Raw genomic sequence first — 18,557 nt, 5'->3', positions numbered from 1 at the left:
ACATTTTTTTTCCCAAAAAAGCGGTGAGATAAGTAATCAAGTAAAAACTTAGACAAACAAAAACCTCTTCCCTGCTAAATTACCCCTGAGGAACAGGTTGTTGAAATATTCTCAACCTACTTTGCTCACATTCACTCCCGCTGCTCTCTATTTACAGGGGGGCCAAGAAAACTTAAGCCAACTGTGCGGGAGGGACGGGGGTGGAAGAAGCGAGGATTTTCTACTTCACCTTATTGACACACTCAAGTATCCCGACGGCTAGAAGTGAAAACCCACATAGATAGAAGGCGAATAAAGCGTGTTCTTTCGATTTCGGTCTCCATCCCGAACCTGAAAAGCATGGCTGTAATATCCGGTTTGTTGTAAGTTCTAAAGACAACAGTCCGTATCCGTAGAAGCCAGACGCAGGAGCGCGAAAGGATAGGCGAGGGCAGCTGAGAACTTGTCCCCTGACTGCAGCGCCCGCCCTAGGTAAGTTCGCTCCTAAACTTGGTCTTCCATGCATATATCCGTTAACTAACAACAAGAACAAATTCCCAAGCGCAGATTCCACGCTGGCAGGTGGCAAAGACAGCAAAAGAATGGCGAGGGTGCCCGATAGTGTGTGGCCCTGGGGACGTTTTGCTTTGCCTGTAAAGCCACAGCGCGCGCGCCCGCGTGTCCCCGGAATGAGCTGCTCCTCTTCTGCCGTCCCTCCAGGTTTCCATAAAAAGCCTTGCACAGAGGGAATGCATCCTACCGCAGCCACAGAAAGGGGGCTTGAAGTCCTTTCTCAGACGGAAGGACTAAACCCCCGACCCAGTCGACCCTGCCGCAGAGGCGCTGGGTGGGGTCGCTCCATCCACTTCCCAACGCCCTTCCTCCTCGGACAGGTCCTGCCTGTGCCCTGCTGGGCTTTGGAAAAACAAAAAGATGATCCTTACCTTAGAGACCATTGAAATCTAAAGTTTGGATCGTCGGTTGTTCGTCTATTAATAACATCCAATGTTCTGAAGATACTGCAAAGCTATATTACATGGAATAATTCAATGGCATTCTTCCTAATCCATTGTTAATCAACTCTTAAAAATAACTGTATGACCTAACTATATGGTTTGTTCATCATGCACTCTTTCTAAATGCACAATCCCCACAAATAATAACTGGCAGTATTTATTTAAAATACAGGTTTTGAGCATTTAACCATCACTCCAGATAACTCTTACAGACAGTAATTTAGGAAACCAATGATCATATAGCTATATATAATAGAACTATCTCATTCTACTTGTTTATTTTGGAGATGAAAAGCTTCTTGCCTTGCTACCACAGTCCTGCTTTGCATTAAAAAAATTTTTTTAAATCACTTTGTCATATCATCTCTTCCCCAAAGCTTTTCAAAATATGAACTATGAGAACTCTACATTTCCTCCTGATACAGTATTACAAGGCTCGTGTTTTACTTCTAATCTCTTCTCCCGCTCATCCATAGAAAAGAAGAGAAATTGTGCAGAAGTCTGTTAAGAATCGAATTGAATTTTTCGAAAAAAAGTATTTTAGTTACCCCAGTATTTCGTGGTGACTCCCAGTTTACAGAACCTATTGACACAGAACTTGTTTCAACACTCCGTGGCTTCACAGGCTCCTTGTAGAAACAGTACATTAACTGTGGAAAATTGAATGTACTGCGAGGTTTTTGTTTTTGCCCTGTATCGTAATGAATTAAGCAGGAATGACTTTTTTTTTTTTTTTACCTATAACATTGATAAGAAAGTCAAGATTTACAGAGGTAGGTTCCTTTTTCAAGTCTCCCAGGCAGTAGATGATTAGAACTCTAGGTGCTAAAGCACAGCAGTCTCCCTCCAAAATCTGTACTAACATCCCCGCACGTCCCTTGGTCACCCCTGCCTGACACTGGCCACAGTGCCCTTCTAGTCAGTGGTTTGTGCTGGCTCTGCCTCTCCCAACTCTGGCTTCTCACGGGACAATTTGCTTGTGGTAATCCTTGTCTCCTTCACACCAGCTTTTACTCGTGGGAAAGAATTTGGGTTCTACCCAAACTAATTCTTTGCCTTCTGGAATTTCACCCTCCTTGCCTCCTTAGATACTTATTTTTTTTTAAAGATTTTATTTATTTATTTGAGAGAGATCGAGCAAGCATGAGCGGGGGTGAGGGGCCTTAGGGAGAGGGAGAAGCAGAACGCCTGCTGAGCCAGGAGCCTGATGCGGAGCTTGATCCCAGGACCCTAAGATCGTGACCTGAGCCAAAGGCAGATGCTTAACTGACTGAACCACCCAGGCACCCCTTCGGTACTTATTTTTAAGCAGTACTTACATAGCATTTATTAGGTATCAAATATAATTTTAAGTGTTCTGTATGTATGTGTTCTAGGATATTTTTATTCTACTGGCCCTACAATTTTGTTACTATAAGAATTCCTGCTTCACAGATGAGAAAACAGAGGCACAGAGAGGTATCTTTCCAGTACACACAGCTTGTAAAGTATGGGTTCAGTATTTGTGCCCAGGCAGTTGAGCTCCAAACATGCAGTATGATGCTGTCTTGTCTTTAAATTTGTCAGTCATCCCTTTCTCTCCGGGATCTTCAATCTTTCTCTCTCTGCCTCTCTCAATCTTATCTCCTTGCTCTTGCTATAATTTTAGCTCTGCTCTACATCTCCCTGTCTATTACCAACACCTTTGACAAATTCCTTATGTGCCTGAAAATTCATAGATATTTGCCATATAGTTAATCATTTCTGCTTCTCAGAAGAAACAAATGGACAATATTTTTTATTCCCGCAAAATGTGGAGAGCAAATATAATATTGAAAGTCATATAATGATGTATTCTTTGTCCAGAAATTATGCTTAGTTGCAGACTGATATTTCACTTAGTGTCTCAAACCAAGTAAGAAAAGTGTAATTGTGTATCACCTCCTGTCCCAAACCTTACAGGATTATATTATCCAGAGTGGTGAGTTCACTTCTCTCTCTTGAAGGAGGTGCTCAGTTAAGCCCAATGAGCATTGACTTGCTTGTGGGCATGTCCTCATAGGAGCACCTTTGTACATGAGAGCTCCTACCACTTCGGGTTCCATACTGCCTGAACGACTATTCGAGTAACCCCACGTTAGGCAGAGGGCTGGAAACAGTGTGGGGACATGTGAATGTTACTAAGCATTATCTTAGAATAAAGGCACAGCAAATGTTCTTTGGCTGGTCTCTATCTTCTGGTATGATGGAATATTCCATTCATTTAGATGAGAACAATCAAGGCAGAATCTAGCTCAGATGTGGGACTCTGTCAGATGTGGGAAGATCTTCAAACATCCTTACAACTGGCTCTCTTTGTTGTAAACTTATAAACGAGAAATGTTTTTCAGTTACATGAATGAATCCTGGACCCATAAGCGCTATGTATAAAGGTCTTGCATGTCGAGGCAAGCTGCATTATTGTTTCTTCTTCCTTCTTTTACGCTCACTCCCCCAACCAATCTGCCTCATGTTACTGCCCTTTCACAAAACCTGCCCTCATCACAGGCACTGATTACCTCCATTTTGTCTCTTTTTCGGAATATTCTGTATGTAATTCAACCCCCAACAACCCCTATCCATTGCTGCATATATCATCCCCTGCTTACTTTTCTCCAGACCATTTACCATCATCTAACACATATCTTAGCTCATTTGTTTTGTTAATTACCTGGCTGCCCCTACTAGACTAGAGCTCCATGAGGTGAGAGTTTTATCCATTTGTTCGCTTCTGGATACCAAACACCTAGAACAGTACAGCACATGCAGCACTCAGTAAATATTTGCAGAATTGATGAGCCGCCATATTGTCCTGGAACTCTTAGAAACTCTTCTGACTACTCTTCTCATCTATCTTCATGTTTCATTCTGCCTTACCCCCAAAAGTTAATTTTCTCAAAGCAAAGTCCTTTGCTTTCCTCATTGTATTCATTTTATGCATCCCCTGGATATGGCTATTTTAAGATTCACTTTAAGATCAGTAAGATAAGAGATATAAGGCTTCTGTACCAAGCTTTGACACACTAACTAGGGTACATACTTTTTCCTTGGAAATGGTGTATATATTCCATAAGCAGAAAGCTGATATGTGTGTAATTTGTATGACCATTAGAGGGGACTTTGGGATCTTGTGTTATATTGAACAAGCTCCTCTGGATTACAGGTTACCATGGCATCTGAACTCACCACTCCGGCCCCCATTTGCCTGGTAGAAAACCAGAAAGAGCAGCTGATGGTGAATCCAGAAGCACTAGAGATTCTTAACAATATATCTCAGCCTGTGGTGGTGGTGGCCATTGCAGGGCTGTCTCGGACAGGAAAATCCTACCTGATGAACCGCCTGGTAGGACAGAACCATGGTAAGTGTTGTCCTGGGACTGGGGCCATTTGCTTGGAATCATTGCTAGTACAGACTGGTCATGCTTCTTCTAATATCATCTTAAGGAAGAGCCTAACTCCTCCCACTGAAGAAAAATTCTAATTCTCACCACCAAATTTACAACTTCAACCCATTTGTCCACAAAATCTTACTCTTTTATCTAGTAAAAAAGAAGAGTCTCCCAACCCTATCAATAGATCCTTCTACTTGTTCTCTGGATCCCATCCACTCTCATCAGATTAGCTTCTGCTGTGCTCCCTTCCCTTCCTTTTGTTTGGGTCATTTTTGCCCAAACTACATGATCATTCCCAGCAGCATAAAAATTTATTTTATTGTGTCATATTTTTAAAAAATAGAGGAAAGGAGGAAGGAAGGAAGAGAAAGAGAGGAAGGAGGGGAAAACCTGTTATTCCCAAATCTCAGAGGAGCAAAGATTCATTTATTTTCCATTTCATAACAAAAGTTTGATAAATTACACTCCCTTTCTTTCTGTATTCAGTATTTTCTAATGTGTAAACTATAACACACACAGAAAAGTGTATAAAACATTCATGTACTATAAAGTTATTAAATGAAAGGTGATCCCCTGCATAATCACTGCTCAGGTCAAGAAGTTTAACATTGCCAATGCCGAAAGTCCAAATAGGGCTCACCAACGTTTTTCATTTTCATGTCACTTCTTCTTCGCTTTTTTAAGATGGTTTTATAGTCTATGTGTTTCAAAAAAGTTTAATTTGGTCTGCTTTTTAAGTTTATATAAACAGGGGCACCTGGGTGGTGCAGTGGTTAAGCGTCTGCCTTCAGCTTAGGGCGTGATCCCAGCATTCTGGGATCGAGCACCACATCAGGCTTCTCCGCTGGGAGCCTGCTTCTTACTCTCCCACTCCCCCTGCTTGTGTTCCCTCTCTCGCTGGCTGTCTTTCTCTGTCAAATAAATAAAATCTTAAAAAAATGTTTATATAAAAGGAATTATACTCTATGCATTCTTTCACATGTCGTTTATCTCATCAAGGAGTTTATAAAAATCACCTACTTTCTTGTACGTATATGTAATTTATTTATGTTAACTGCTTTATAGTGTGGAATCATATGAAGATGTCACAATTTTTTCTCCATTTATTATTAATGAATGTTGTTATTAGTCCCAGATTATATTGTTTATGAATTCAGCTCTCATAAATGTTTTTGTACTTATATTCTGGTACACACATACTCAACCTTCCCCTGTTGATTTTATGCAGAAATGAACTTGCAAGATCACAGAGTATGTATGTTTTCAGCCTTTCCAATAATATCAAACAGCTTTTCAAATTTTAAGTTCAATTTACATTATTATTAGCAGTCATGGAGATTTTTTTCACACCCTTATTACCATCTGGTAACTGTATAGTCATATGGCGTATATCTCATTATAAATCAATTTAAGAACCTTTTCACATTTATTTGCTGTACATATTTCCTATTTTTTTACTGCAAAAAATTTTATTTCTCCTTTGTTTCCTTCCTCCACCAACTTCACAAAATCTAAAAGTTTTACTTAATCCACAACATTCTTTTTTTTTTAAGATTTATTTATTTTAAAGAGAAAGAGAGAATGAGTGGGAGGGGGCAGAGGGAAAGAGAATCTCAAGCAGACTCTGTGCTGAGTGTGGAGACTGACACGGGGCTCCATCTCATGACCATGAGATCACGACCTGAGCTGAAACAAAGAGTTAGACACTTAACCGACTGGGTCACCCAGGTGCCCCACAGTATTGTGTTTTTTTTTTTTATCATCTGTTATTAATCATATAAAATGTGGGGAAAAAAAACACTAATCAATTTAAAATCTCAGCCCTTCATGCTCAACGGGGAGTCTGCTTGAGATTCTCTCCCTCTCCCTCTGCCCCTGCCTCGCACATGCTCCCTCTCTCTCTCTCAAATAAATAAATCTAAAATCTCAGCCCTTTCTTCCATGGTTACAGCAAATTAGGATAAGTCTACAGCATTTAGTTACTTTAGCTGGTTCTGATACTGAGGCATACTTTTTTATTTGAGAATCGATGCCTAAAGACTCGATTAATTGTACAATGTTTGAATCATCAGTGGTAAATGTCCCAAGAGTCACAAGAAGTCTAAAAGTGGCTTCTAGGACTTGTACAACATCCAACATTGTGCCAATTACTGACAAGCATTGAGTTTTCCCTTCAATGTTATAACCTTTATAAAAATAAATATAATAATTCAGAGTCAACGTAGTCTATGGTTCAGAGAACTGTGAATGTTCTTATTGCTTCGTGATTCAGAGTTTTGTTGTTGTTTAACTGAGTTGTTGCTTATGGTTCTTACTGATATTTTAGGAAAATTTCCCCACTGTCCTATAGGACTTTCTGTCTCTTTAGAACATGCAACTATTATTTTCAAATGTATTAATTTCTCTCTGGCTCAGCACCACTAGAGGTTGAATCACAGTCCACTAAACTCTCAGGATCCCATACATCCATCCATTTCCCTCCCTCTCTCCTCCCGTCCCTCTTTTCTTCCCTCCCACCTTCCTTTCTCAGTCTATAGTTTCTCCTTCCTTCTCTCTTCCCTTTTACTTTCCAATCTCCTTTTAGTTTCTAAGCAAAATATCAAGTCTTTATTTTTCCTTTAAGGAAAATTCTTGACCATCAATCAGAGAAGAACACTTCCTTGTCTGACCCAAATAAATTCATAGGTTTTATTTGAGGGATTAAAGAATTTTTTAGATTGAGAGATAAATATTAGCTAGGGAGTTTCAACAATGTCCTTTTTCTTTGCTACTCAAGATGACATCAAATAATAACAAGGCAATTTCCCAGTGGACTACATGGTCACTTGAGTCCATCACTGCTCTAAAATTCTAGAAGCCTTCTAACAACTTCAGAATCTCAATTCCGAATTACTCACCTATTCCAATACCATACCAATTTTTCTAAATATATTTTTGGTTTTATTACTGTCCATCTCAAAAGCTTAAGTGATTTTTTTAATCTAACAAATCCTGTCTACTTATCTAGGCATTCAGAGCCTCACGTTATGGATAACATGCCTACATTTCAAGACTGAGTCCTCACTGCTTTCCTACTAGGCAACTGTTGCAACAGAACAGGATTCGAGTGACAACTCAATGCTGTCCTTCCTATGTCAGTGTCTTCTCCATTTAGATGACTTTCTCTTAACAATAACCCAGATAAGGAAAAGGAGATGCTACATGAACAGTGAACCAGAAACCAGAGTTCTTATTTCCACCCCCTCTCTAATTCTACTTAGGGATGCATGCTTTTTCTTTCCTCTTAAGGGTCAGCTAAAACTACATAGGTTTGTAGAGCTTACATTAATCTGTCATGTGACCTATTTGAACCTGTACAGGTGCAAGGTGAATAGGGGGCCCAAAGTGTTTCTTTAGAAAGTCCTTAATCTGCATAAACGTTAGACTGACTGTCACTAAAACAGAAAAAACTCCTCTCCCTGCTGGGCCCTTTCTTTTTTACAAGTTTCACCACTGTAGCTCCTGGGCAACCTGGACTACCCTCTGTCCCTGTGTGTCGTTGACTCCTCCCTTGCAGGTTTCCGACTGAACTCCACAGTGAGATCTGAAACCAAGGGCATCTGGATGTGGTGTGTGCCCCACTCCACCAAGGAGAACCACACCCTGATCCTTCTGGACACTGAGGGCCTGGGGGATGTGAAAAAGGTAAGGCAGGGTGTTGAGAAAACTTCCTTGCTCTTGCCTATTAATTCGCCACCTCAATTCCACTTCTGTGACATATTCCCATAAATAGCAAGTGCAAATTATGGATAATGAGGTTAAATTATCTTACCTTGAACTTTTTCCTTGAAAGCACAAATATTTTGGTATTTTGAGACAAGATATTCATCTTATTTTTAATGCCAGGGTTAATGACACTTATTAAGCAGCTAAATCCAGGGCTCTCTGCTAAGTACTAGACACACTGCAGTGAAGAAAGACCCAGAGGCTAGCTGGGGAGATATCAGGTACTTAGTACCATCAGTACAGGGTGCCATGGATACAACCTCGTTTTAGGTAGGGATTAGATCTAAACTTTCCTGGTGAAATAACATGTGAACTCTCTAAATTGTAACTCATCAGGTCAATGGGACTGCCGGTTAAAGTGTATGAATTTGTGACTTTGAATGCAGTAGTCTTGAAAATAGGGTTTAAACAAAGTAATCTATTTAAATAAACCCCAGGAAAGCTTTGCTATTCCAGGAACATTCATAATGATTTTAGTCTAAGTTTCTGGACTTAAGAAGTTAATTCTTCACTGACTTCTAAAAAGCATGATCTTGACCAGTGGAAAATATTGCAAACAGGGTACTTGTAGGTTTGTTGCCTTTACAGCGTTAGGTGTGATCAGTAGTTTCTCCTTACTTTATATAAGTCTTAGTCTACATTGTTGCAGTGGTAGATTGTTTGATTCCAATAATGCCCCCCCCCAAAAAAAAGGAGAGATCTAGAAATTCTGAATTTAAAAAAATATAAAAAATTTTAATGTTTTAAAACTTCAGAAGTTTTAAAGTCCTCCATATAAAATAAAGTATAAAATAAAAATGGAAGAGAAACTAAAACAATACCTATTAGGCCTCATGAATTCATCTCACCAAGTGTTTAAATTTTAGTAAGTTTATTCCTTCTTTGAATGTACCAGCAAATTTTCACACTAAACAGCAACGACAACAACAACAAATCCTACAACTTATTATGTACAATTACAGAGCCCGTCAATTTAATTCCCAATGAATTAGATCTACCCTAATTATCTCCTTCCTCTGCCCCCCAAAAATGAAGAGGGACTCCTAATGATGTAAATGTTGTATTTTGGCCCAAACTTGTTTCTTTCTATCTAATTGCTTTTGTTTAAAGGACCAAAACATATTATATTATTTTTTTTTAAGATTTTATTTATTTATTTGACAGAGATAGAGACAGCCAGCGAGAGAGGGAACACAAGCAGGGGGAGTGGGAGAGGAAGAAGCAGGCTCATAGAGGAGGAGCCTGATGTGCGGCTCGATCCCATAACGCCAGGATCATGCCCTGAGCCAAAGGCAGATGCTTAACCACTGTGCCACCCAGGAGCCCCCATATTATATTATTAACAACTGGTTACAGTTGTATGTTTAGTTACTGGTCAGCTAACCCAGAAAGTCAACGTCATATGGAACTTTGCATCCACCCAATCAAACTTACTGTCTGGCATTTAGAAGAAACCCAATGAATAGCTATTGAATGTAACTGAATAACATTATGTTTTTAATGTTGACCACAACACATAAAATTTGCTGTAGGACTAATTTCCTATTTATTGGTGCACACCTACTATGTTCCAGCCACCGTGTTATGGAATGGAAATATTAACAAGTAAATGAAGAGTGGCCCCTTTAGCCTTTTGGTCTAATGTGCTTTCTAGGTCGACCCTAAGAATGACTCATGGATCTTTGCCCTGACTGTGCTTCTGAGCAGTACCTTGGTCTACAACAGCATGGGCACCATCAACCACCAGGCTCTGGAGCAGCTGCAGTATCCTTCCAGGGACCAAGCTTCCAAGTTTCATTGAGTTTACAGGAATGGTAACTGAGATGTCATCTTTCCTGTGACTTAATTGTCATGATTGAGGAGAAGGGAACATGGGACATGAGTTATTTTTTATGAAATTTGTTTCTAAATGTGAGCTGAAAATTGTGGTGTAAATAATTTCTCCTTCCTTAGCTAAATTGTCAGCTATGTGACTGAACTAACGCAGCTAATCAGGGCAAAGTCGTCCTCAACCTCTGAGGAAGCAGAGGACTCCACCGAGTTTGTGAGTTTCTTTCCAGACTTTGTTTGGACTGTTCGGGACTTCACCCTGGAGTTGAAGATAGATGAAACCCCAATCACCGAAGACGAGTACCTGGAGGATGCCTTGAAGCTGATTACAGGTCTCAGAGCATGGTCTGGGTGGTGTAAGTTTCAACAGAGGGGTGGGATCAACTAAGCCCTATCAGTCAGTGCTTGAATTCAATTTTTGTTTGACCTCGGATTGAGATGCAGTCTAATGGTGAGGGGTGATTGTTGAGTGGCGTTTGGTGATTGTTTTTCATAGGTTATTACTTGTGAAACTCCAGCCGCTAGAGCAAGCTCTTCGAGGAAATTTAAGAACCAATGTTGAACCAAATGATTTTAGACCAAAGAGGTATTGTGAAACATTTTTCTAGGTTACAGTGCTGTAACTTCCTAAGGCCCACATACTTGGGCTCCATGTTATGTGCTCCTTCTGTTCCATACGGACAAAAATAGCTCATCAGATGGGATGCTGGTAAACCTAGAATCACAAGAAATAAAAGGACCTAAATTTTGTTATGGAAAAATAGAAAAAACATAAAATTTACCATTTTAACCATTTTTAAGTTTATAGCTCTGTGGCAATAAGTACATTCACATTGTTGTGCAACCATTACTACCCACCCATTCCAGAAGTTTTTCATCTTCCCCATCTGAAATTCTGTACCTGTTAAAAACTAACTCCCTGGGGCACCTGGGTGCCTCAATTGGTTAAGCATCTGCCTTTGTCTCAGGCCATGATCCCTGGGTACTGGGATTGAGTCCCACATTGGGCTCCTTGCTCAGCGGGGAGTCTGCTTCTCCCTCTGCCTGCTGCTCCCCCTGATTGTGCTCTCTCTCTCTCTCTGACAAATAAATAAAATCTTAAAAAAAAAAAAAAACTAACCCCCTAATACCCCCACCTACAGCCCTTGGCAACCACATTCTACTCTGTCTCCATATAGCTACCTCATACAAATGGAGTCATACACTACTTGTCTTTTTGTGACTGGCTTATTTTACTAACCATTATGTCCTCAAGATTCATTCATGCTGTAGCACATGTTAGGATATCTTCCTTTCTAAGACTGAATAGTATTTTTTTGCATGTATATACCATATTTAAATGACCTAATTTAAAAAATACATTTCATGTTTCTATGAAATATTCTATGAATATTTTACTAGTGCCCAGATCGTTACAAATTTCAGAGAAAGGATATTCACACAGTAAGTGTCCAGGAAGAAAAAAATGTCCTTCTAGTAAGACTTTCAGATTTACATTGATCTTTCTCATGATTTCATGTTCTTCTTTCTCAGTCTTGTACATTACGTTACCATTTTAATATTATTAATTTACTATATGTAAATTTTACATGAAGTTTATTTTTATTTTATTGTAGCAAGGTGAATAACTGATGGCACTTGGAAGTAATATTTTTGTTTCATCATTCATGTATTCACTGTTTCAAAGAACTTTTATTGAACATCTGACATATCCCCCAAAATCATTCTGTGAAGCACTGTCAAGTCAGATACAATTTGATATAGACAGTGTTAAGGTCTCCACTTACCTTTAAGTTAACCTTACCCTATGGATGTTTCTGATAAAAAAACTCCAAACATATTTATTTGGTGTGATTTTTTTTTTTTTACTCTGAATTTTAGAAGTGTTTTTCTTACCGTGGTGTAATTAGTCCTCCTCCTGATATTTTCACAAGCAATATATTACTCTTCTTTCTGGCATTAATTCATTTTAGGGTCCATATTTCACATCTAATATGGGGACAGTCAAATCACAAAAGCAATTCTCACCGTTTTTTTTACACATCAGTCATTTGATAAACATATAATGAATAGTTCAACCACTAAACTCCCTAACAGTGCTAAGGAAACCAACGATAAGTTGCTTCAGTTGGGACTGATGCCTCTCCTTCTCCCATATTTTCTCGGCTCTGCTCCATGCAGAAATGGATTTCCTTGCCTGTGGTGATGGCCCAGGTTAATTTGAAATGATTGGGTTAAAGGAGATTCACAGGCAGAGGAGCTCCAATAATGCAAAGACGTCTGGAAATGAGAGTCCTGACCCCCTTACCTGAAGGCCACTTTTCAGTAATCAATTTTTTTCACCTTTGCAGGAACAAATCCCAAAATCCAGGACTCCAACTTGCCCAGGGAGTGTATCAGGAAGTTCTTTCCAAAACGGAAGTGCTTCATCTTTGACCGGCCTACAAGTGACAGAAATCTCTTATTCCATCTTGAGAAGGTGCCAGAAGACAAGCTAGACAGTACTTTCCAGGAGCAATCAAAGAAATTCTGTACCTATATTTTCAATCATACAAAGACCAAGACCCTAAAAGAGGGAATCATTGTCACTGGGAGCCGTGAGTCACCTTTGTCCCAAAGCATGTCTCTGTGTCAGTGTGTGTGGTGGAGCTTTGATTATACCCTGAATTTGTCAGTAGTTTTGTTCACATCTGTGTGTAACTTTGGAAAAGCAGATGTTCATGGCATGGAAAGATATCCATGTGTGTTTATTCATTAAAGTCTCCCTACGTGAGGTCTGCTGAGACTTAATATATCTCAGGAACCTAATCCACTAATCATAAAAAGGCAAGCTGCAGTTAAAGAGAGGACATCTGTATATTGAGGAATCCTATGGGATAACTTCTTGTCTTTAAGGAGAAAGCAGATATTTTGCAAATTTACATGAGTCAGGCCATAAATAGGAAGCTATGAGTTCCTGCAAGTCCACTGAGACACAGAATTATGTGTGTAATCTTATGTGCAGGGCAGGCTTTGTGGGCATGTGACTTAAGCATTCCTGTAGTACCCTGAGTGGAGATGGGCCCGTACTTGCTTTAAGATTCTCTATCCCTTTTGACTTCTCGATTGTTTTCAACTAGGAGTTCACATTTTTATTTTGTACCGGGCCACACAAATTATGTAGCTGGTCTTGTCTGTGTCTATTACTTTACCTATATAACCTGTTCCTTTTCATTCTCATTGAATGGGAAACCGTTTTTCCAGTGGTTTCCATGTGCATATTGTGTAATTGGTCATTTAAATTGTAATATGATGAAATGGAGAACAATAAAAGAAAGAACAGAAAAACAGTAATGCTGTTAGAAAGGAATAGATTCCCAAGAGGAGAAAATAAAATTTCCTTGTAAATAAGGTGGGGTTTTTTGTGATCTTAGAATGATGCTCCATAAAGACTATAAGCCAATGATTGAGACTTTGGTATTTATCCTCAAATTTCCTGGCTTATTCAGGGCTGGGGACTCTGTTGAAAGCCTATGTAGATGCCATCAAGAAAGGAGCAGTGCCTTGCTTAGAGAACGTGGTGACAACTCTGGCTCAGCGTGAGAACTCAGTGGCCGTGCAGAGGGCAGCTGACCACTACAGCAAGCAGATGGCCCAGAGAGTGACGCTCCCCACAGACACGCTCCAGGAGCTGCTGGATGTGCATGCAGACTGTGAGAGGGAAGCCATTGCAGTGTTCATGGAGCACTCCTTCAAGGATGACAAGTGGGAGTTCCAGAAAAAGCTGGTGGTAATGTGTCTTAGCATTTATCCTTCCTGATTCCTGCCCTTCTGGATTCATGCTTAGGGTGCATTTTTTTCCTACTCTATGGCTCATCCACCTCTCATGGTTGACAAAGCCTGGGTCTTGTGAGTGACAAGGCTCTACCAGGTTCCTGTTCACCTTTTTACTAAAAGATGGGCATTTTATTAATTTTCTATTCGCACATTTAAAAAATTACCATTAATTTATATAAGCTTACCATTCTGTAGGTCAAAGGTAGGCATAGGATGGCACCATACTCTGCTCAGAAACTGCTCACAGTCTGCTCACAGACTGAAAACAAGGTTTTGGCCAAAATGAGCTCTCAGCTGCAGGCTCTGGAGTGGCACCAAGTTCATTCTGGTTGTTGTTGACTGCATCCATTTCCTTTTCGTTGTAGGACTCATGTTCCCTTTTTTGTTGGCTTTCAGACAGGGGGTGCTTCCAGCTCCTAAAAGCATTTTTCATACATGTCCATGTTCTCCTTTCTACTTCAAACCAACAAGTGACACATCAAATTCTTTTCATGTTTTAGCTTTTTTGATTTCCTGCAGAAAACTCTCTGCTTTAAAGGAGCTCATGTTCTTTTCTAAGATTTCTCCACCTTTACCCTCTAGTTATCTCCATTTCTTAAAGTCAGCTTGTACCATATAATATAGCCTAACTACTGGAATAAAATTTATCAAATTCACTGGATCCAGACTATGTAAGGAGTATACATCTGAGGAAGAAAATCTTAGGGGACAATTTAATTCTTGGGGACAATTACCATGGGCATCTTCACTGGAAGTTTGTCTCAGTCTATGACCAGCCTATGAGTGAAAAAAACCTCTTTGTTCATATTGAAGATGTGCCAGAAAGTCAGCTGTATTGTAATTTTCAAGAGCAGGGGAAACATTTATTTCTTTTTCTTTACACACTCAAATTCTTATTAGAAGAATTTGTGAAGAGTTCCAAACTCTGTTCAGAGTATGCTTTAGTCATTACTGGATGATTGAGTTGGGAGGGTGGTGAATGTGCATTTTCATCTATAGCAACACAAATTCTCCGAGGAAACTCTACTTCCAGCCATAATTCAACTTCCTATTGCTCATTGTTGATGGTTGATCACTGTTAATTATATTATAGCAGAAGGAACCATGGAGTTCATGTCTTCAACCCAGGGAAGTAAAGGGACTTTCCACAGGTCACACAGAGAATTGGTCAGAACTAGGACTAAAAGTCTCTGACTCCTGGTCTGTTCCATGTTCCAATCTACTCTTAGCTGATCAGGATGCTTATTCTAAGAGGATAACATTGGACTTTCCCTCCTAAGCCTCTTTCTATTGGATTTCTCTACATTACCCTGGCAGGACACCATCGAGAAAAAGAAGGAAGATTTCTTGCAACAGAATGAAAATGCATCTTTCAAATATTGTCAGGCTATAATGGAGCAGCTTTCAGAGCCTCTGAAGAAAAGCATTTCAAAAAAAACTTTCTCTGTTCGTGGAGGACACGATCTCTACGTAAAAGCAAAGAGAAAGGTTGAACTTGACTATGAACTGGTGCCCAGGAAAGGAGTTAAGGTAAGGAATAAAAGGAAAGAGGTTGAACAGTAGAGTGGAGTTAGGTGGTCTTTGTTGTTCCTTGTGAATATCTAAGACTCCAGCACCAATTATGGGGAAAAATCAGAGCAAGGCAATAATTACACATTTTTGGTTTTTACATCTATAATTAATTAGGTAGAGACTGGAAATAATTCCTCCCAAAGAAAAGATACACAATCATGAATTCAGGTGAAGCAAAACATTTCTTTCATTTATGAAACATGTCTTAATATTTGGGCTAGGTCCCTGGGGAATGCAAATATTAGAGATACAACTTTTCTCTCAAGATGCTGAGGATTTTACCAGAGATACAGACAGATGGTGAAGTGGATAGTGTATGATAAAGGTTATACTGGTATTCAAAGATACTAACGATGATGGTGATGATGATAAGAATGGTTAACACATTGAGCACTAACTTTCTTTACCACACATGGTATTAGGTGCTTTTGTTGGATTATTAATTTAATCCTCAGAGTAATATTATGATTTAGGTATACTACTATCTACATTATGCATTTGAGAACTGTGATGCACAAAGAAGTTAATAAATCGCCTACGGTCATATGAACAGTAAGTGGTAGAGCTGGTAGGGCAAATCAGTATCTTGGTGGCCATTCAAAGCTCAGATGGCGGTTTAGGAAATTATACAGAAGGTAGTTCCTAGAAGTTTAAGAGGAAGTATTTATGGATGTCAGCTTTGTTGAGAAAGGCTAGAAGAGCTTCCAGGAAGAAGAAAAGAATATCCAAATGCATATAAACAATAGGTATAATGTATTTGTAGAATTATGAGTGTGATTGGCTATAACCCATGGTGAGGTTTGGTGGGGGGTATCAGTGAGAAAGGGGTCTCAAGAAATAGGAAGGCTATGATGGAGTTTTTCCATTATCATCAATAGACTTGGAATTTATACTGTAGACATAGAAGGATGGGAATTACTCAGGGATACACAATTTATAGGGTCACATTTGGAGTTTTATTGAACAATTATTTCCATAGCGAGAGACTAGATCTTTGTTGCCTGACATGTATTTGCTCCTTGTTGGTTCCTCAGGCAAATGAGATCCTCCAGAACTTCCTACAGTCACAGGCAGCAATAGAGGAATCCATCGTGCATTTAGACACAGCCCTCACTACGGGAGCCATGGCCTTAGCAGGTATAGGGGAGGGTCTGTCTTACAGTGGGATGGGAGGTTCCTGCAGTGCCTGCTGACTGATCTGACCAGAAGACTTTCTTGCAATAAAGAGTTTCCTCTCCTGCTACAGAACACATGCTCTTTTCAACCAAATCTGAAAATAACAAGACAAGTGGTAGTTGTACATCAGCCAGCAGGCAGAGCCTATATCTTCACACTGAGAAACCTGCCAGTGGTGTGGCCATCTGGTGAAATTAGATATTTCCCAGTCACCTCTGCAAGGTCAATTTAGTCTCTGAGTTTAGGAGGGTCAGGTCTGACCTGTTCTTTTCTTCCCTTTAAATACTTTCACGGGGGCAGTGGAGCGGGCCCAAAAGGAGGCAGCTGAGAAAAATCAGGAGCAGCTAAAACAGAAAGAAAATGAGCAACGGCAAAAAATGGAGGCTCAAGAGAGGAGCTTCAATGAAAACCTGGGCCAGCTGGAAGAGAAGATAAAGAAGGAAAGAGAAAACTTTCGGGTAATGCTGGAAAGAACGCTGAAGCATTATCTGCAGGTAAGTCTGGCCTGGATTCAGGAAGATCCTCATTCCTCTGGAAGAGAAGGACAAATTTTAAGCAAAATCATGATCCAAGAGGGCAACACAAATGGCATATTATTTACTAACTGCCTCAGTCCATCTGGATCCTGCTGTAACCCTTAAAGCCATATTCTTCCTGCCCCTTCTGGAGTGCTAGACTTTGGAGTATACAAGTAACATCCCTTGGGGAAGTGGGTTGCTATTTGTGGTGGTTATGCAATGGTCTCATGAACCACAATTGAGTAGAGTCTGTGTTCTAGTCCTGTAGAACCATTAGAGAGATCTGAAATAGATCTGTTTTGTCTTGAAATTATCCAATTAGGTCTGATATGAAATGCAAGACACCAAAGGTTCCAAAACTTGCTGCGTTTGTTTCTAGATCTGTCTGAATATCCTGGGATTACTATAAAACATAGAGGAACATCTTTCCTTGGTCCAACCTAGAGCTTGATAAGCAATGTTCTATACAGAATCACTTTTTATTAGATGGTTGTGGTCATGCAACCTCAAGTGAATCTGAGAATTAATTAGAATTAAAACTGCTTTCCTACCAAAAGAGCATCATTTGGGCTAGAGTGCATAATGGGAAAAGTTCTCAAGTCTGCGCTAGCCCCAACATCTACCCACCCCCAGAGAGATGGTGGTGAGGACATCTTAGGAAGTTATAAACCATGGATATTCTCATTATCCAGGTCAAAAAGTATGGACACTTCAGACTTCCCCCAAAGAACAATCTAAAGTTGTAGAAAAATAGACACTACATTTGCTGCTGACTGAATCTTGGTAATTGGGGAGTTTCAAAAGTGGACTCTTTTCCTTTTATAGGTCCAAGAAGAATTGCTTAATGAAAGATTTGGAAAGAAATCTGAGGAGTTGAATAAGGAGATAAATCGACTAAAAAAAGAAATTGAAACAGCAAAAAAAACAGATTCGCTGTTGATTTCAAACGCAATTGAAGTGGCTGGGAAAGTATTAATTGTTGCACTACCTGAAATTTTTAAGCTAGTCCGTGAAGGGAAGACATTTCTCAATGAAAAAAATTAAATAGGCTTAGATTTCTTGTTAAGGATATTATAAAATGAGGCTTCTTTTGTCTTAATAATGTAATACTGTGCTCATTTTTGAAATACATGTGTTGCGCCACTTTCACACAACTTTATTTATTTATTTTCACACTTCCACACAACTATTTATTTTCACACAATTTTATTTATGTTTAAAAATAAAAGTGATGGGGCGCCTGGGTGGCAGAGCGGTTAAGCGTCTGCCTTCGGCTCAGGGCGTGATCCCGGCGTTATGGGATCGAGCCCCACGTCAGGCTTCTCTGCTATGAGCCTGCTTCTTCCTCTCCCACTCCCCCTGCTTGTGTTCCCTCTCTCGCTGGCTGTCTCTATCTCTGTCTTATAAATAAATAAAAAAAAAAATCAAAAAAAAATAAATAAAAATAAAAATAAAAGTGATTACATGGGGCGCCT

At 39.6% G+C, this 18,557-nt stretch overlaps 1 protein-coding gene across 1 annotated transcript; it reads left to right on the top strand.

Annotated features, from left to right (window-relative positions):
• The first annotated feature begins 337 nt into the window (after nt 1–337).
• On the top strand, nt 338–18,181 carry LOC100470311 (guanylate-binding protein 4). Its single transcript, XM_002930367.4, has 11 exons — nt 338–471; nt 4,177–4,372; nt 7,962–8,089; nt 9,825–9,934; nt 10,136–10,332; nt 12,352–12,597; nt 13,489–13,769; nt 15,134–15,346; nt 16,423–16,525; nt 16,865–17,058; nt 17,908–18,181. Exons 2-11 carry the CDS (start codon nt 4,183–4,185, stop codon nt 18,124–18,126), a joined length of 1,881 nt encoding a protein of 626 aa, XP_002930413.2. The 5' UTR covers nt 338–471; nt 4,177–4,182; the 3' UTR covers nt 18,127–18,181.
• Nucleotides 18,182–18,557: the final 376 nt, after the last annotated feature.

The sequence above is a fragment of the Ailuropoda melanoleuca genome, chromosome 2 (genome assembly GCF_002007445.2).
Source record: "Ailuropoda melanoleuca isolate Jingjing chromosome 2, ASM200744v2, whole genome shotgun sequence".
Taxonomy (NCBI): Eukaryota; Metazoa; Chordata; class Mammalia; order Carnivora; family Ursidae; genus Ailuropoda; species Ailuropoda melanoleuca.
This window is presented reverse-complemented; position numbering and strand designations above follow the sequence as displayed.